At 36.2% G+C, this 20,824-nt stretch overlaps 1 protein-coding gene across 3 annotated transcripts in view; it reads left to right on the top strand.

Moving 5' to 3' along the window:
• Ddx6 (DEAD-box helicase 6) overlaps window positions 1-18,722 on the top strand; it is a 32,496-nt gene extending 13,774 nt beyond the window's left edge. For all 3 annotated transcript variants that reach the window (XM_013359990.4, XM_078047121.1, XM_005328339.3), the window contains exons 5-14: window positions 58-187; window positions 1,005-1,151; window positions 2,214-2,308; window positions 3,282-3,404; window positions 3,577-3,705; window positions 5,120-5,236; window positions 8,024-8,087; window positions 11,869-11,970; window positions 12,884-13,066; window positions 14,316-18,722. In XM_013359990.4, coding sequence (XP_013215444.1) covers window positions 58-187; window positions 1,005-1,151; window positions 2,214-2,308; window positions 3,282-3,404; window positions 3,577-3,705; window positions 5,120-5,236; window positions 8,024-8,087; window positions 11,869-11,970; window positions 12,884-13,059 — 1,083 coding nt within the window. In that variant the 3' untranslated portion in view covers window positions 13,060-13,066; window positions 14,316-18,722. The remainder of the gene's footprint in view (window positions 1-57; window positions 188-1,004; window positions 1,152-2,213; window positions 2,309-3,281; window positions 3,405-3,576; window positions 3,706-5,119; window positions 5,237-8,023; window positions 8,088-11,868; window positions 11,971-12,883; window positions 13,067-14,315) is intronic.
• Window positions 18,723-20,824: the final 2,102 nt, after the last annotated feature.

The raw sequence follows: 20,824 nt of genomic DNA, 5'->3' as shown, positions 1-20,824 counted from the left end.
AATTAGCTTGTATACTGCTTTTATTCAAAAAAGTGTTTGCATTAAATTGTCTTTTAGGAGGAGAGCATTCCCATTGCTTTGTCTGGTAGGGATATCTTAGCTAGAGCAAAAAATGGAACAGGCAAGAGCGGTGCCTACCTCATTCCCTTACTTGAACGGCTAGACCTGAAGAAGGACAATATACAAGGTTAGTTGGAGAAGTTTGTTTTTCTTTTATTTTTAGTTGTATATGAACATAGGATATCTTTATTTATTTTTATGTGGTGCTGAAGATTGATCCCAGTACCTCACACACTCCAAGCACTTTACCACTGAGCTATAGCCTCAGCCCCAAGTTTGTTTTTATTTTAAAGTCAAAATGGCTGTTTAAATCTTGGAACCATGTAGACAATATTTCTGTCTTTTTTGCAACAGAGTTTACATAGTCTGGAGTAATTTTCTTGTTGTTGACAACATTGCACTGACATAATCAAACTAAGTACTAATGCCCTATTGGTAGGAAATTAGTGGACATTCTTAAAAACTGTAGAACTGAATTGTTTCTTGTCATAGCTGTGTGTCTGCAAAGTTCCTGGTAGAAACCTGAACAATCTTGCTTAAAAGTTATGATTTGGAGATTTTAAGTCTAGTAGAGAAAAAATAAATTTCTGTAGTTGTACCCAGGGTAAGCTAATGGAATTAGGATGTCACCTTTAAAGCATTTCTTAAGTATTCCACTTTCTTGATCTATAACTATCACTTTTCCATTCTTTCCTATGGTGCAAATATAGAACCTGGGCAGTTGGAGTTTCCTACTTGGATGCTTAAATTAGTGAATCTTTCCCTGTCAAACAAATGTAATTAGGACTTGTTAAGAATATTGTTAATGATCTTTTAGGCCTGTGATAATTAGACTTTTAATATCTCTCAGTATCTGATTTACAAGGAACATTATTTTTATAGCTTCTTAAACTCTTGACCTTCTTTTTTTTTCCTTCCATTTTCTGTTCCCTGATATTTTCTAGCAATGGTGATTGTTCCCACTAGAGAACTTGCTCTACAGGTCAGTCAAATTTGCATCCAGGTCAGCAAACACATGGGAGGGGCCAAAGTGATGGCAACCACAGGAGGAACCAATTTACGGGATGACATAATGCGTCTTGATGATACAGGTAGGAAATGGTTAATATAAAGTACAATAGTTCTCTTATAATTTTAGTCACATGTTGCTTCCTTACAGTAAATTAGTAAAAATCATTAAAAATTAAGATAACAGATACATTGCAATAGAAAATGAAAAGAGATGATTTTATTCAATAAAGGGCAAATTGATTATTGAAAAGTTTTTAATGTAAGTAGTAATTTTTTAATGTAACTGAAAATAGCAAATTTATATTTATCTAATTTGTAAAGCTGAAAAATAGTAATGGTTAACATCAGTTATTGGAAATATAGGCTGTCTTACAATTTGGGAGTATAAATTGATCTCTGTTGTGGGCAGTTTGGCATTATTATCTCAGTATTATAAATGTATATTTTCAAGAATTTTTCCTGAAGAAATAATTGGTAAGTACAAGACTAGATAGATAGATATAGATATACGGATATATGGTTATTTACTAAATGGTATATAATGCTGAAAAAATTAGATTACTCTAAATCAATAAATTGGCTAATACATTGGGCTTTGATCTGAATGGACTTCCATGTAGCCATTAAAGAGTAAAGATGATTGGTGTTCACTTCTATGATGAGATCTCCATGTACATACTGAATGTAAAGGTAGCAACTAGCAAGAATGAGATTACTTAAAAGATCATACAGATTTTTGTCAGAATTTTATATATAATTATCTCTATAATTGGTATTTTTTTTATATTGCACAACTGTTAAAAATTATCATTTTATCATTATAACAGTATCGCCTGAGTCTCCTGTTCTAGATTAGAGGCATTTCTACTAGTATTTATTGTGGATTGTCCTCAGACAGGATGTATGTCCCCTATTTGGAGCAAATGATTTGGGAAGCTGTAGCTCACCCAGTGTAGAAGTGCAGTAAAGGGTTTTTTTTTATTAGCTGTCTTGAGGTAAAATGGAAATAGAAAGCCTAAAACACATCCTTGTGTCTTTTTATGTTACTCCCGTCTCTATTACAGTGTTTATGTTAAAGCCTTTACAGTCCTTTTGGTCCAAACTAAAATTAATGAGAATAATGTTTCTAAATCTTGTTGTAGTGCATGTGGTGATTGCTACCCCTGGCAGAATCCTGGATCTTATCAAGAAAGGAGTAGCAAAGGTTGATCATGTCCAGATGATAGTATTGGATGAGGTAATGTCTCTATTTAGAAAGATATTTTTCTGTACAATTCTATGCTTTGCTTATAATTTCCAGTGAAACAGCAAAGTCTGTTTCTGTTTATGACCTAATAACATGACTAATCAAGTTTAAACTGGTTTGCTTATAAAAAAACATGTTTATCTTCCAAGGTAGTAGATGATGGGCATTTATAGGAATTCAGTCTCTTTTTCCCTTAGGGATACCAGATAAGTTTTTTTGTTTTTGTTTTAAGCAGTTGGATACAGTACCTTTTAAGATGAGGAGTTACTGAATAACCTCAAAGCCAAGTTGATTATAATACTGTCTGTAAATCCCATTAATCTTTAATGCTTTATATTGTTTTTTTTGGGGGGGGGTTACATGTATTATCTGAATAGGTTATAAGTGTCTTTTAAGAACTTACTCAACTTTCTATCACTGGAATCCCGATAGTGTTTTATAAATGTAGAATATCAGTGTTAAATGTTCTGGCATAGTTAGTTTTCCCATTTGGATTGTGTGGTAAGAAGATAACCCAGCTTAATAGATGTGGAAACCAAGGTTCAAAATGATTGAGTAATATCCCAACACAGCTAATGAATAAAGGAGACATTTCAACCCAGATGGTTTGACTCTAGAACCTATATTTTTAAGTATAGGTTTTAAATATATATTTTATACTACCCTTTTAATGGGAATCACCTGAAAAATTCTGTCATGGGGATGGGGGGTGGCTTCAGTCTAGAATTTTTTTCTTTTTCCTAAAAAAATAGGGATTATAGACTTTTCCCTTTCTGGATCAGTGGGAGTTTGTCTTGGTGCCATTGTACTCTGTGCAGTGTTGGAGTGAACTTATTTATAACCAGGAATGTTCCATGGGTGTTTTTGTTGGATTATGCTTTATTCTTTGTCCACACTACACATTAACCAACGACGTTATACATTAATTCATTGTCTTAAAAATTGTCTTCTCTTTGTACTATAGGCGGATAAGTTGCTGTCGCAGGATTTTGTGCAGATAATGGAGGATATTATTCTCACGCTACCTAAAAACAGGCAGATTTTACTATATTCTGCTACTTTCCCTCTTAGTGTACAAAAGTTCATGGTAAGTGTAAATCTGTACTTGTAATCAGTGCCATCCTGTTGCCTTGTATGCTTTTACCCATAGTTACATCTTAGAGTATACGCTTTACACTGATTATTTCAAGTTTTTGGCTTTTTGAGTTAAAGGGAGAGAAATACTGCTTTCCTTTAAGTGTGTTTCTTCTTATTTTCAGAATTCCCATTTGCAGAAACCCTATGAGATAAACCTGATGGAGGAACTAACTCTGAAGGGAGTAACCCAGTACTACGCATATGTAACTGAGCGCCAAAAAGTACACTGCCTCAACACACTTTTTTCCAGGGTAAGTAGTAGATTTCTGTTGCTGAATATTTTCTATCATTTAATCCCAGTAAAAAAGTTATATAGGGCTGGGGATGTGGCTCAAGCGGTAGCGCGCTCGCCTGGCATGCGTGCGGCCCGGGTTCGATCCTCAGCACCACATACCAACAAAGATGTTGTGTCCGCCGAGAACTAAAAAATAAATATTAAAAATTCTCTCTCTCTCACTCTCTCTTCTCTCTCACTCTCTCTTTAAAAAAAAAAAAGTTTGGGGCTGGGGATGTGGCTCAAGCGGTAGCACGCTCGCCTGGCATGCGTGCGGCCCGAGTTCAATCCTCAGCACCACATACCAACAAAGATGTTGTGTCCGCCGAGAACTAAAAAATAAATATTAAAAATTCTCTCTCTCTCTCTCTCTCTCTCTCTCCTCTCTCTCTCTCTCTTTAAAAAAAAAAGTTATATGAATTTTGCTTTGATCTTCAGTAAATAGCAGTTTTAGTCTATAATAATGTGACCTTACTTATAGTTATCCTTATTATTCACAGTCTGTTTATGAATTTGCCTGGTCACTAAAATTATTTATAGCTCCAAAATCAATGCTGAATGTACTTTTGTGATCATTTGAATTATGCAGGTTGGCCATAAATTGACTCACTTGACATGTACATTTCCCAACTAAATGTCTGGGAAGATAACACTCTGCTTTCTTGTTTTAGCTCTCATACTGTAAATCAGTGTCTGTTTGGCACTCCTAATGCCGTCTTTATCAAATTTTTGTGTTTTTTCTTTTTATATATATATATATATATATATATATATATGTATATTTTAGTTGTAGTTGGACTCAATATCTTTTTTTATTTTTATTTGGTGATGAGTATCGAGCCCAGGGCCTCACACGTGTTAGGCAAGCGCTGTACCGCTGAACAACAACCTTAGCCCCAAATTTTTGTGTTTTTTATTGTTTTGTTTTCTTGTTGATGATTCACTATTTCACATGGCCCCTTCACATAGTGCTGAAGAGTTTGCTCACTGCTCCTAAACACAAGACTAATTTGCCTTATAGAGAAAATGTAGGTTGGAAAAGCTTTTGGCAGTCATGAGTTATAATCATTATATAATTATCTGCAATTATTAAATAAACAAAACATTTACAGTTTTTATAACTTTCCATCTGATATCATAAGATTCCAAATTTTAGGCCTTTTTAAAATTTTTTGGTACCGGGGATTGGACACAGATGCATTTAACTACTGAGCCACATCCCCAGCCCTTGTTTCTTAATATATTTTATGGTAGGGGGTGGGGGAGTGCTTGTTGAGTTGCTTAGGTAATCTGCCATCATGCTGGCATTTTTCTTCTTTGCTAGTTACTAGCAAAACAAATGAAAGTCTTTGCTTTTCTTTCTCATACTAATTAATTTTTTCTGTGCTCAGCTTCAGATAAACCAGTCGATCATTTTCTGTAACTCTTCTCAGCGAGTTGAATTGCTAGCCAAGAAGATTTCTCAACTGGGTTATTCCTGCTTCTATATCCATGCTAAAATGAGGCAGGTGAGTATAAAGTGGACTTGAACAGATTTACAAAAATAATCTAATTATTTCTTGGATTTTATTTTATTCATTTCTAAAGATTGAAACTGGGGTGCTTTACCACTGAACAACATCCCCAGTCCTTTTTATTTTGAGACAGGGTCATGTCAAATTGCCCAGGCTGTCCTTGATATTGTAATCCTGCCTCTGCCTCTTGAGTTGCTGGGATTATAGGCATGTACCAATGTACTGGGCTGGGTTTGGTGTTTTTTATTGTTGTTGTTTTTTAATTTATTTTTTAGTTGTGGTTGGACACAACACCTTTATTTCACTTGTTTACTTTTTTATGTGGTGCTGAGGTTTGAACCCAGGGTCTTGCATGTGCGAGGCGAGCGTTCTACCGCTGAGCCACAACTCCAGCCCCATGGGCTATTTTGTTTTAATATGCCTCCAAATGCCCTGGATTTAAGAATAGACTATTCTTCACTGAGGGTATAGCTCAGTGGCAATGATAGGTGCTGGGTTCAATCTTCAGCATCAGGAGGAGGGAAAAATAATATTGTTCTTTAATAGCAAAGGCCCCTTCATTATAACACTCCCTAAGATTCAGTTATCTAAAAATAAAAAGGGGTAATGGTATACTCATACCTTAGAAGGTGCAAAAAGATTGAGAATAATGTGTGAGTGTATTCTAAGCTATCAGGCATGATACAGAAGTGAAATTTTATTCCTTTTTCCTAGGTAAGCTCTAGATGTGCATTGTTGCATACAATAACCACTAGCCATATATGATGATTTAAATTAGTGGGCTGGGGTTATGGCTCAGCGGTAGAGCGCTCACTTAGCACATGCAAGGCCCTGGGTTTGATCCTCAGCACCACATAAAAATAAATAGATATTTTTAAAAATTAGTTAAAGTGAAAATTAAAAATTAGGGGCTGAGGTTGTGGCTCAGGGTTAGAGTGCATGCCTACCACGTGTGAGGCCCTAGGTTTGATCCTCAGCACCACATAAAAATAAATAAAGATATGGAATCCAAATACAACTAAAAATATATATATATTAAAATAAAGGAGGGGCTGGGGTTGTGGCTCAGTGGTAGAGTGCTTGCCTCGCATGTGTGAGACCCTGGGTTTGATCCTCAGCACCACATAAAAACAAACAAACAAAATAAAGATATTGTACCCATATATAACTAAAAAATTTTTTTTAAAAGGGCTGGGGCTATAGCTCAGTGGTAGAGCACCTGCTTCACACTCATGAGGCACTGGGTTCGATCCTTAGTACCACATAAAAATAAATTTATTTTTTAAGGAAAATTAAAAATTAGTTTCTTAGACAAATTAGCAATATTGCAGGGGCTCAGTCAGCTACCTATGGCTAGTGACTTTCATATTGGAGAGTAATGAAGAACATTTCCTTTATTACAGAAAGCTCTGGTCTAGATTTTTAACTTATTGTTATAATAATTTCCTCTTATCTGCAGAGGTACCAAGATCCTCAGTGGATGCCTGAAACTTCATAAAACCATCTCTAAATACTGTTTTTTCTATATATTACACACTTAGAGATTAGTCGTGGTGATAGATTAGTAATGGTAATAAAATGGAATAATTATGCAGTAGACTATAATGTCATGTTACTGATGCCTCTCAAAATATCTTACTGTACTAAACTCACCCTTCTTATGATGTGAGGTGATTAAATGAAATGAGGTGAATCACTTAGGCATTATGAGTGATGCAACTTTAGGCTATTACATAAGAGTTGCTTGAATATAGGCACTATGACATGACAGTTGATCTGATAACTGAGATAGCTAAGTGATGTGGGTAGTGTATACAGTAGTATGTGCAGTGTGGATATATGGGCAAAAGGATTGTTCATGTCCCAGACAGAATGGTGCAAGATTTCATCACTCTTCAAAAGGGTGTGCAATTTAAAACTTACAATTGAAATTCTGGGGTTTCTTATTCATTTAATATTTTGGGTTTATTTTGCTACTTGAAGAAAAACAAACTGAAAAGGCAGGTAGACAGTCAAGTCAGACAAAGCAAATGGATTTAGTACCCTTCCATCTCTACTCTTGGAATCTTATTGATATGAGATTAATATGGGTAACAGACTATGGAAAGCAAAACAAAGGATAAGACTGAACTACTGTATATGGTCCCCAAACTGATAGGTCCCCCCCGCCATGAAAGTTAGTATAGACTGATTAAGACATTAAATTTGGTTTTGAAGGGACCTTAATGTCATGGGCTAGGGATGTAGGTCAGTGGTAGAGTGCTTACCTAGCATGTGCGAGGTCCTGGGTTCGAGCCTCCATACCACAAATGAAAGAGAAAATAAAGCTTAATGTCATGGATCATTTTGGTGTAAAGAACTGATTGAAGCGAGGTGTATTGGTGCATGCCTATAATTCTAAGGATCCAGAAATCTGAGACAAGAGGACCACAAGTTCAAGAGCAGCCTTGGCAACTTAGCAAGACCCTTTCTCAAAATTAAAAGGTTTGGGCTGTAGCTCACTAGTAGAATGTCCCTGGGTTCAGTCCCCAGTACCACAGGAAATTTTTTTTTTTTAATATTTATTTTTTAGTTCTCGGCAGACACAACATCTTTGTATGTGGTGTTGAGGATCGAACCTGGGCCGCATGCATGCCAGGCGAGTGCACTACCGCTTGAGCCACATCCCCAGCTCCCACAGGAAATTAAATATTGAAAAAGAACTGACTGGTTAGGAGACACAATGACCAAAAATTTGTGCTGTATATTAGTTTTAATTAAATGGAGTGCTTTTCTTCCTAGGAACATCGAAATCGTGTGTTTCATGATTTCCGAAATGGCTTATGCCGCAATCTTGTTTGCACTGGTAAGTATTTTTTTATGTTTCTTTTACCTATTGTTTTTTTTCCCCATACTTCTGTTTGCATTGTTATGTATCATACAATGTAGCTTGAAATGTAGACCAGCATAGCCTACTACCATTTTGAGAATTTCTGAAATTTAAGAATGAACCTTAGTTAACCCCCAGTGTTGGCCTCCTTATCTGAATCTGCAGAATACTTGTCTGATATCTATCTATCTATTTATTTTTGTTCTTTTTAGTTATACATGACAGTAAATTTTATTTTGACTATTATATATGCACAGAATGTAATTTCCCATTTTTCTGGTGAGCACACGCTCTACCACTGGTCATGTATTTATATATATACATAGGAAATTTTGTCTGATTCATTCTACTGTTTTTGCCATTCCCATCCTCTCATCCTTCTTCCCCACTGGCACTCACCTGTCTCTTAAATTATTTTTGGAATTTGTGTTTTGTTGTTTGTGTTTTTTTTAACATTTATTTTTTAGTTGTAGTTGGACACAATACCTTTATTCTCTTTATTTTTATGTGGTGCTGAGGATCGAACCTAGGGCCTCGCACCTGCTAGGCAAGTGCTCTACCGCTGAACCACAATCCCAGCCCCAAGAATTTGTGTTTTTTGAGTAGTTTTAGCATACAGGAATGCGCTAACACAAAATGAATACTAAGAAATTCCGTATGTTTTTTAAAAAGAAATTAAAGTGTTTTTGAAGTTGTCTTTTTGTTTTTCCTCAGAAACAGACTAGTCTATTTTGTTTATTTTGCTACATGAAGAAAAATAAACTGAAAAGACAGGTAGACAGTCAAGTCAGACAAAGCAAATGGATTCAGTACCCTTCCATCTCTACACTTGGAATCTTATTGGTATGAGATTAATAATCTAGTGTATATTGCCAGGCGCATTCGCTCACGCCTATAATCCCAGCGGCTCGGGAGGATGAGGCAGGAGGATCACTAGTATCAGCAACAGTAAGGCGCTAAGCAACTCAGGCCCTGTCTCTAAATAAAATACAAAAATAGAGCTGGGTGCCCCTGAGTTCAATCCCTTGTACCAAAAAAAAAAAAAAGAAAAAGAAAAGAAAAGAAAAAAACTAAAATGGAGAACTTGGAATTTGAGATATATACACAGAAGAATACACTAATTTGTACAATAATTGATTAAATTTTGCATATGTATACACTCAAACAACAATCACTCAGATAAAGATTTAGAATATTTTAAAAATCTGGATTTTTATAAAAATGCTGTTCTAGAAATAAACTTCCATATTTTTCTCCCAGAATATTAAATTGTGGTGATTGACAAAAAGAAAGAAAGTGATTATAAAACATCTTGCATATTTATAGTGTCTTTGCCTTATATCTGAAAGGACAATTGATTGAGCTAGGAATTAATCCTCGAATGGCAACTTGACCTTTTAAGTATAAGTAACCTGATTTAATGGAAAAGATATTAGACTCCTTGAGTTTAGAGATTAGTTTTGTTTTTTTCCTTTAAACTTCTAATTGTGACCTGGGGCAAGTCCTATTTTCTCTTATACTGTCTCAGAATTTATAGAGAAATGGTACCAATTGCCATCAGGCATTCCTTTATTAGAGAGTGAATTAGTGAATTACTCTTTTTTTTTTTTTGGTACTGAGGATTGAACCCAGTGCTACTCAATCACTGAGCCACATCCCCAGCCCTTTTTTATATTTTATTTAGAGACAGGGTCTCACTGAGTTGCTAAGACTGGCTTTCAATTTGCAATCCTCTTGCTTCAGCCTCCAGAGCCACTGGGATTACAGGTGCCCGGCAGTTTTTCTTTATTTAAGAAATGGAATTTGAGACTGAGAAGCCATGGATTCAATCTCTAGTTCCCCAAAATAAAATAGTAAAAGTTTTTAGCATTTGTACATTGAAAAGAATTGTTACACTATTTTTATTTTTTTTTATTTTTTTTTTAATTTTTTTTTTATTGTTGGTTGTTCAAAGCATCACATCTTTCTTGATATATCATATTTCACAATGTGATTCAAAAGGGTTATGAACTTCCATTTTTTACCCCGTATACAGATTGCTGAATCACATCAGTTACATCAGTTACATTTCCATTGATTTACACATTGCCATTCTAGTGTCTGATGAATTCTGCTCTCTATCCTGTCCTCTACTATCCCCCCTTCCCTCCCCTCCCCTCCCCTCCCCTCTTCTTTCTCGACCACCTCTACTGTAAAACATTTATTCCACTTGTATTATTCTTCCCTTCCCCCTCACTTCCTCTTGTATGTAATTTTGTAAAACCCTGAGGATCACCTTCCCTTTCCCTGCAATTTCCCTTCTCTCTCCCTTTCCCTCCCACCTCTCATCCCTATTTAATGTTAATCTTCTTCTCCTGCCCTTCGTCCCTACGTTACACTATTTTTAAAGTTAAAAGTGCCAGGTAGTAAATATTTTAGACTCTACGCAATATGGTGTCTGTTTACAAGTAATCTCAACTCTGTCATTGTAGCTCAAAAGCAGCCTTAGTACATAAATCAAAGGGCGTAATTTTATTGCAGCCAAACTTTATTTACAAAAAAATATTAGTTGGGCTGGATTCAAAAGAGAGGAAAAAGTGATGAGCAAGTATAAAGTACAAATAGTAAGAAATCGTAAGTGTTCATTGGAATGCACAGTAAATTATTAGCTGTGAGGTGATTTGAGAAGAGATGTAATTTTAATTAGCTTTATAACCTGGGTAAGTTTTAGACCTGCAGAAGAAGAAATTTTAAGTTAGGTGACTGTGGGATTTTTTAAATAAATGATCCATAGAAGGCCTAGAAGGTAAGTTTGAGAAAGAACAAGTGAATGAGTTTGGTAGAAATGTATTAGAGAATTTAAATTAGGACCAACTTGGGGACCTCAACTGTCAATTTAGATTTTATCTAATAACAATTTTTTTGGTTAGGGGTTGGGTGCCAGAGGTTGAACTATGGGGCACTCAACCACTGAGCTACATCCCCAGCCCTGTTTTGTATTTATTTTTTATTTTGAAACAGGGTCTAGCTAAGTTACCAAGCCTGGCCCCAAACTTGCCATCCCCTTGACTCAGCCTTCCAAGTACCTGGGATTAAAGACATGTGACACCATGCTCAGCTGTCATGGAGCTGATAGAAATAATAGCTAGATTTACTTGTTCCTATCTAGGTCTCCTCCACCCACAGAATTTGAACTAGCATAGTAATTATGGGACTAGAAAGGAATAGAAGGAATTTTGCCCATTAACTTACTTCAAGTCTGTTGTAAATCATTTAGCAGAGTGGAATGAATGCTAAACAAAACATGCTGATTAGTGAAATTATCTCTTTTTGAAGTAAAGTATAAATCAGATTAAATGCTAGAAAATAGACTAAAGGAAATTACTGTTTACTCCTGAGGCTTCTTTATGAATTTAATATACCAGTCATCACAGTCGTGTTCCTGCATTTGTGCAATTACCTTAGGCCATTATTTAAAACTCACTTACAGGGGCTGGGGATATAGCTCAGTTGGTAGAGCACTTGCCTAGCATGTGAAAATCCCTGGGTTCAATCCCCAAGACCACCAAAAAAACCCACAAAACTTTATAGGAATGGAAAAGGGTAATTTGTAAGTTGTAATCACGAAAGGTATTGTCAGTAATTTGCAAGTGCATGTTAATAACTGAAATTTTAAAACTTAGGTTACAAGAAATGTGTTTAAAATATGGTGTCAAGAAGAAGCATGTTTAAATTAAAAGGTATAATAGAAATTAATCTTTTTATTTGTTTTTTAAAGATCTGTTTACCCGAGGTATTGATATACAAGCTGTGAATGTGGTAATAAATTTTGACTTCCCAAAGCTGGCAGAGACCTATCTTCATCGTATTGGAAGATCAGGTGAGGAAGAGAAAGAGGATGGTTTGTGGGAGTTGGTTTTTGAGAAGTGTAATTACTAAAATTTTGTTCCTTTATGGAACAGTATAAGGGTTGAGTTTGTAGCTCAGTGGTATATCACTTGCCTAGCATGTACAAGGTCCTGGGTTCTATTCCCAGTGCTGCAAAAAAATAAAAATAAAAAATACACTATCTACTATAACAGTGAATTTACACTAATCCAGTCATTTGACTAAAACTCCAGTTTCTAATTCTTAAGTAATTTATTAAGAGTTAAAATGACTACTTATTTTAAGATGAAATTATGCGAAAACTTGAGTCATTGGTACTGTATGTGACTATACTATTCAGTGTGTGTGTTTTGGCAGTTTTTGATGATGTGAGCATCTATTTTGTCACTTGAAGAAGGTAAAATAAAATACAATTGTTTCTCAGTATCCATGTGGTCTTGGTTCTAATATTTCCTATGAATATCAAAATCTGGGTGCTCAAGTTCAAAACTCTTGTATAAATGGCATGGTATTTGGCACAGAACCTGTGCACATTGTTCCAGTATACTTAGAAATTTTCCTTGTTTATAATACCTGATACAATGGAAGTAGTAGTTATACTATAGTATTTAGGGAATAATGGCCAAAAAAGGTCTGTACACACTCAGTGTAATTAGACTTTTTTCCATATATTTTCGATCCGTGGTTGGTTGTATCCGCAGATGTGGAACCCATAGATGCAGAAGGCCAACTGTACTATTTTGGACTGAGATCTGAAGATAACCTGGTAATGAGGAGATCATAAGAAATGTTTTCTTACACTAGACTGGCACTGAACGTAGATATTAATTCTTTGTGTTTTTGCCAGGTTAAAGACTTATACCTATGTATGTATTATCATATTTAACTTTTTTTTTTTTTTTTAGGTCGCTTTGGTCATCTTGGCTTAGCCATCAACTTGATCACATATGATGATCGTTTCAACCTGAAAAGTATTGAGGAGCAGCTGGGAACAGAAATTAAACCTATTCCAAGCAACATTGACAAGAGCCTGTATGTGGCAGAATACCACAGCGAGCCTGTAGAAGATGAGAAACCTTAACAAGCATGTATGTACTTAACAATAGTGAAGTGAGCAGAACTTTTAAATGTAAAGGAAAGAAATAAGAGTCTTTTTTCCTAGGGGAAATTTGGTGTGCCACCATGTATAATTGCAAATAGAGTTTAAAAAAAAAACACATTAACATAATGGCAAAAAAGCAGACATTGCTTGGGTGAGGTAGTAATATCATTAGAGAATATATTAGTGATATTCTGGAATGTAGCTTCCTGATGAATGTAATAGCAGTACTTAACACACATTTGGATTCCAAAAATAAAGTTAAAAAAAATTATGTATTTAGTTTGACAGTTATAAAGATGGCTTTTTAAAATGCCCATTCTGATTTCCTGAAGAGCCATCTTTTTTTATCTTTATCCAATTTAATTTGACAATAATTTCAAAGTCATAGTAAGCATATTAATATAGCTTAAAGAATTCTCAATTGGGGCTGGGGATGTGGCTCAAGTGGTAGCGAGCTCGCCTGACATGCGCGGGGTGCTGGGTTCAATCCTCAGCACCACATAAAATAAAATAAAGATGTTGTGTCCACTAAAAGTTGAAAAATAAATAGTTTTTTTAAAAAAAAAGAATTCTCAAATTATTCTTTTCACTTTAACTTTTTCCCTAAGTTAAATATCAATGCAAAACTCTTAGACAAACAAAACTACAAATATTTGTTAGTACTTTGGCATACTATTCAATTCATTTAAATCAATATTTTTTGAGTTGTCGATAGACCTTTATTTGCTGAGAATTGAACTCAGTGCCTCACACTTGGTGGGCAAGCACTCCACCACTGAGCTACAACCTCAGTCTTTAAATAAGCATTTTTTTTCCTTGATGTAATTGTTACTAATGAGGGCTGCAACATGGACTTTCAGGATCTCATTCTGTCTCAAGAATAGCTAGGAGGAGTTCATTAATTGTACCCAGTGGATATTTGGATATATATTCATTCTCTCTCTCTCTCTCTCTCTCTCTCTCTCTCTCTCTCTCTCTCTCTCTCTGTGCGTGTGTGTATACACCTGTATTTTATTTATTTTTATATGATGCTGAGGATTGAACCCATTGCCTAGCACATGTTAGGCGAGAGCTCTACTGCTGAGCCACAACCCTGTCCCCCACCCCCAGTGGATTCTACAGTAAACAAAAATTCAGTAGAAACTACTAGACAGAGATTTGGAATGAGAATTGTGAAATGTATATATCCTAGCTTTCACAAATGTTAATTTTAGATTTCTCCACTCTTTCTGTAGGCTTTGACAAAACTACAGAACGCTCCTTTGGATCTGTGACACATCGTTTTTTGGGGGGTGCTCTTCTCTTTGTGGGTTTTTCATCTTCTTTTATTTTGGAGCTATGAAGACTTAAAAGCGCTCAGACATTTTTCTTTTTTTAACTGGTGAAGAGGGAAAAAACTGAAAAGAAGGAATATACCTTTTTTGTTCCACTGGTTTGCACTGTGTGCTGACTGAACATTAGTTGCACTAACTGCTGGTTTTTTTAAAAAAAAAATGTTTTTTGGGGGAAAGGGGACAAGGAAGGAGGAAAAAGAAGAGAAGGGGAGAAACCCTAAAAAGAGAAGAATCTTGAACACACAAGCTTGTCTACAATTTCAAAATTCTCCAACAGCTGACTCTTCAAGTGCATTTCAACTTCTCCCTAATTGCTCATCCGTTTTTTAAGCCTGAAGAGCTTATTACTTATTTGTGCGAAGTGCCTTATGCTATAAGACCATTCAGAATATCATCTTTTAGACGCAGCCCGAGGAATCCACAATTTTTCTTCCTTTCTGTTGTCTTTCTTTTTTTAAAGTTTTTTTTATTTTTTGTCTTTCCATTTTGGTTTCAAGTTGAAGTCTCTCTCTTCCTTTTTACCTAGTACCGAAATCCAGGGCTGAAAGATGAAACTTACTAGTAATGTTAAACACCATTTTCTTTTTCTTTATGAGGAGGAGTTGATATGCAACTGCAGTTCATCCGCACTGTAAATACATGTATTTAAAAACAAACAAAAACAATCCCAAGTAAAAATTTCTTCTGGGCTGAGTAGATACAACATCATCGCTCCCAAAGGAAAGAGCAGTCTATCATTGCAGGAGCCATATGACAAGCCTTTGTGCTCTATAGCAGAACACTAAAGACTGGTTTACATACGCCTCCATTAGCAGTATGGCACTTGATGTGTAGACATGATGTCGGAGCCTTGACCCTCTTTCCTCTGTGGCAAAGTGTGTCCCATAGAAAATTGGGTGTGTATACTTGTAAAAACTTTGTAAATAAGTTTTTTTCTGGGTTCATATATATATATATAATATATATATATATACATATATATATATTATTTTTTTTCTTTGATGAAGGTTGCTGGGATTAAGGGGATTAGAGTGATTATGGGAGCAGCTAAAGATGAGAGGGGCTCAGTTTTCTGCAACACTAAATTCTAAAAAGGAGTACTTTGGCCTCTACTGTAGAAACCAGACATCTATTGGGACCCTGTGTTAGAAAAGGGACCCAAAGGTCTGGAATGCACTGTTTGCTGCCACACTGTTACATAGTACATTTGGAGTAGTCTTCACCAGAGAGCAAGAAAATTTCAAAAATCTAATTAAAAGTGATTTTTTTTTTTTTTTTTTTTGAGAAGCTCTCTGATTTTGCTTCTTCCTTTATAAAAGTTTGAGGAACTTTTTCAAACTCTGCAAAAGGGTGCAAAGATTAATCTGTGCAGTGTGGGAATTACGTTAAGTAGCAGTGTCTTTGAGCAGAATATGTATAAAGCATGGATTTGCATTTCAGAATATTAGCCAGTATCAGCTTTGATAATGTTAGCAGTTCTGGAGCTTAATTTTTCTGTGGATCATCTCCTGTAGTGTATAAATGCGTTGCCCTCTGCCCACCTTGATAAATAAACTTCTGCAGAAATGGGCAACCCCTGAGAGCTGTTAACTTCCATGCTACAGAAAGCTGCTTGCTATCCTCTTGTGTTGTGACAAGAATTGTTATGTCATTTTGCATTGTAAATTGCTGGCAAATGCTTTACAGTCAGTAGTGTTGCTTTAAATTGCGCCCCTCCCAACATGCTTGATGTTTGGCCTGATCTCCAGGCAAAAGGAGTGAGATGAATCAAAACCAGTGAACTTTTTTTTTAAAAAATGTTTTTAATTCCCTTTTAACCCAGTGTACTAGGTCAATCAGGAGGCATCTTGGGGAGGAAAAAAAGCAAAAAACAAAAATTTTTTAAAAATTGATTTCTATCTTCCATTGTTTTTCAAACCCCTAAAATATTACAAATAAATCCTGCATATGCTTTCATGCTCAGTTCATCTGGAGAAAGAAATCAGTTAATTGAAGTTGCTTTTTTGACTCTGCCTAATTCTAAGGAAAACTATCTGAGACTTGCCCCAAATTGCTTGGGGATCAAAATCCTGCAGATGCCTCCTGATCAGACAGCCCTAACTCCTTAACAGCTGTAGCAAGAGCTGCACAGTACAAACCCAAAAAGAGCAAGCGCCTTTATTTGGCATCCAAGTCACATATGCCCTATCTAGTCAACATTGGGTAATAAATAAAAACCCTATATTAAGGAAGTAACTTTTTTTCAAGGGGGAGGGAACTTTAAAGTTGTCATCTTCTGACCAACATATCTTGGCCTTGTACTGATGCAGCTCTCTTATATCCCCCTCCTGTTGCCGCCTCTGGCAAGATAAGAGGGATCATTCATGTAGAACAAGAAAGGAGTATAAATGCAATTTTGTGTCTCGCCAGAGAGCCAGCCTGTGGGTAACTAAACAAAAAGCAGTCATCTTTGTCAATCTTAGACTGCTGGCCGGTGCCACATGCCTGTGGGTCCCTCTTAAAGCACAGACTTAATTGAAAGTATTACTGAAGTACAGCCTCTGTTGAGGAAGTGGCACTTAAAACTATCTGGGACACCACAATTGGACACTGTCTTTTAGACAGGCAGCTGTCTAGTTTTGGTGCTTGACTTGAATAGGAATTATTAAATGGAAAGATGCTCTAAAGACTAGGTCAAAGCCTAGTCCTTTTTTTTTTTTTTTTAATCCCTTATAAGGAGCATTGTTACTATTGGAAATTGTCTTCAGATTCTTTCCAGTTTTTGTTTTGTTTTTGTTTTTTCAGTAATGGTTATTTTTCTTCCTAGTGGTTCATTTGGATGATAACTAGGCCCTGTTTTTATTATTAAAACTACATCCAATTCGTGGTTTAGCTTTCTGGTCACGTAGTAGTGTAGTGGGTTATGGATCATTTATTACACACCTTGCTGCCTCTGAGCCTGTTTTGTTTTTCTCTTGTGTTCTAAAATGAAACTTTCTTGCCTTTCCCTTCAGTGTGGAATAAGTTTATCCTAAAATGATCTTTGATGGAAAGAAGTAAGGGAGAGGAAAACCAAAATATATTTCCAAATTATTTTCAAGTTGGTCCAAAAGGTTGGGGTGGGTGGGTGGGAGGGTGGTTAATTAGTATTTGTTTTCAGAATGAGATGGGAGCATCTTTCCTCTGCTTTGTGTTTTATACCATCATGCTTGGTTAAAAAAAGACAGCTCAGCACAAAGCCTTGAGTGTAAATTTTTGGAATCAAAACATCTCATTCTGATCATTTGGTTTAATTTTTTTTTTCTTTTTTTCTTTTTTTTTTTTTTTTTAATGTGGGTGGGAGGGGAGGGTACTGTGTCCCAAAGGGGAGGGTGTCTGCACTAAGGATTTAGAAACACTTTGGAAGCTCATAACCTCATCAGAAACTGCCTTTAGCCACACTCCTGACCTTCTAGATGAGTAACAAAAAGATGAAATAAGTTCTTGGGAATGAAGCCATGTTATTTTAATTTGCTGCGTTTTCCAGTGTTCTATGTATCTTTATAGTTGTTATTGTGGAATCATTTTCTTGCCAAATATCTGTCAAGCAAAATTATTGGCCTCGTGGGAGCTGAAGTAAGTCAGCTTTTTGGTGAACTTAATGTGCACTGGTGAGCTTGTGTAGTTCTGCTTTATATTCATAAAGATGGGTTCTTTTTTTTTTTTTTTTTTAACTCCCAAAGAAAAGCTATTCTCTCTGATCTGAAAACTCATCTTTGGGGTAAAGAGTTAAGTGTCCAAAGGTTTTAACTGTTCATGAGGTCAGAGGGAGCTAGCCTGGAACCTGGACTCTGCCCCTCCACAGCTGACAGATTCCAACAGAAGTGTATTTAAATTCTCCAGTAGACAATGCTGGGCAGGGCAAGGGAGGGGGTAGGGCTGGGTTATTAAGATACAGGCTACTGTATTTTAACCAGTGATTGTCGGGGAGGGGTGCCTGGACAAAACAAAGTCACTTCCCTTTTTTTTGAAACAAAACAAACTTGAAAAAAAAATTTTTGTTTGGAAAAAAGTGGGAGAAAATTCTAGTGTCCCTAGCCACAAGGGACCAGTTCCACTGAGAAGTGAACAGTGGAAATTCAAATTTGAAAACATTTGGGGAAAGGGAAAATTGGCTTTCTGTTAATTGGCAAGTGTTCCAGTGGGACTGTTTTTGATGGGATGTGTTATGTTGTATGTACCCGTATATAGACCAGAGTCTCAATTGAGTTTATAAGGTTCAGAAAAGATGGTTGGTAAAAATCTTGATTTTTGTTAATTTATCTCAATAAAAGCCCACTGGAACTCCAATTGTGTGTGTGCTGTATATCCTTGATAGCAGGCTGCGTGTCTCAGTCTGAGAACATTTTACTTAATTAATTCATATGGTGAAGCAGTCAGATGTTTTCAACAGTATTTCTGTGAGTCCCGATGACTAAAATCTGAGTGTTCATCTATCCTAGATAGTGTCCCGCCATACGATTACAATCTTCATAGCCTAAATAGAGAACCCAGTAATCAGTTGGGAAGGAGGGAGATGTCCACAATGTCAAAGGATTATGTCATTACCTCCCAAAATTATTCTCAGGCATAAAGCCAAGCACACCCACAAAAACTGTTAAGAGAACTATAGAACACTGATGAAAGAAATCAGAAGACCTGAATAAAGAAATTCAGACATAAAGCTTCTCACACAGACCTTATCACCCCTCCCCTCAATAGATAACGTAAATATTTAAGATATATGTTGAAAACCACAAAATATGAAAGAAATCAGACCTAAATGAATGGAGAGAGCAGTAATGGCCATGGATTGGGAAGATACTAAGGTGAGGTTAAGTTTGATCTGTATAGATAGCAATCCCAGTAGCCTTTTTTGTAGATTTCCACAAGCTGATTCTAAACTTTTATATGGGAAGGTAAGTTGTGCCTTAACTTGTAAAAGCAGGAAATTGGAAGACTATAGTAGTCAAAAGTGTGTTAACAGGTATTGGCAAAAGAATAGGCCTGTATGAGAATGGAACAAAATAGATGCAAACAATTGAAAGATTTTTCTTCTCTGCTGTACTGGGGATTTAACTCAAGGGCACTCTACCACTGCCCTACCATGGTGTGTGTGGGGGGGTGCATTTTTAGTTTTTCATCTTTTATGTAGGGCTGACCTTGAACTTGGAATCCTACACCTTAACCTCCTGAGTTGCTGAGATTAACGTGTGAAACTGGTGTGTGCAACTGCTACATGTTATTTAAACAATTGCAGTACACCCCTATCTTTTTTTTAAAAAAAAATGAAGACCTAAAGATATTAAACAAAAACTTGGAAAAACAATCTGTGACCTTGGTTGGGTTCTGCAGAAAGCAGAACGTGCTCTTATAATTTAGTTCCAGTAAATTCAGAATTCAAAGAGATTGTCCAAAATTTGCAGCTTGTACATGAGAAAGTCAAATTGGGTGACCTGCCTTCAAACTGAGTTCTTTGACTAGGAAACATTTTAGACTATGAAGTCACATAAGGGGACATGCCACCAGTCTTTCTAAGGTGTAAGGAGAATCGACGTGAAAATCACTTAGGATTATTGTACAGGCTGGTATAAGGTCAGATTTCCTTGGAAACAGTTCCTAGATGTGTCTATATTTTCCATTCTGATTACACTAATTACAAGATATATCTATTTGCCTTCCCAAGTCTGTTCTCATCTCAGTCTCCAGAATTGACCTGTATGAATCATGTTAACATTTCTATTCCCTGGCTTCCATTTTTTTTGCTGGCCAGGGGTTCTCTGTGGAAATTGAAGGGAAGAATAAGGTCCTTTGCGTCCCTAGTTAATCCAGTTCCCTACCTATAAGATTATCTCTGGCTGCTTTGTCCCTCAGCTCTGATAGGATCTACATGACCCTATCCCTCATTTTCTGTCCACTGTCCTCCCCTTGTTAGGTTCTGCTACACTTATTACTTTCTAAATAGATTGTGTATAATAAGCTTGGTTGCAGGTGTGTCATCTTTTTCTGGTTGGAACCCAAATTGACAGAGTAATTGGTACTAGAAGTGACCCCAGGAAACACTTGGAAAATGAAATTCTGGGGTTGAGTTAGTCATATCTGATGAGCTCAGTGATATCTTTATGAGGGCTGGTGGAGGAACAGAGGATAGAACCTGACTAATTCACTGCAAATGATGGTATCACAATTCAGATTTTGACTGGGGGTATCATGGAATGAAATGCAGGTAAAAGGAAAGACATGGGGAAATGGGGCTGTGGTGATTATTACAGTGACAATAGGTCCTCAGGCACAGAATCAGAAAATTAAACATGCAATCAACATTCAAAGACAAGAAGGCTTCCTTGGGAGTTTGAAGGGCCCTCATCTTGAGCTAATTGATTATCATGTCCCTAGGACTGAAAGAAACAGCA

This window comes from Ictidomys tridecemlineatus, chromosome 4, assembly GCF_052094955.1.
Source record: "Ictidomys tridecemlineatus isolate mIctTri1 chromosome 4, mIctTri1.hap1, whole genome shotgun sequence".
In the NCBI taxonomy this organism is placed as follows: Eukaryota; Metazoa; Chordata; class Mammalia; order Rodentia; family Sciuridae; genus Ictidomys; species Ictidomys tridecemlineatus.
The sequence above is the reverse complement of the archived record's forward strand: the minus strand, read 5'-3'. Positions and strand labels throughout refer to the sequence as shown.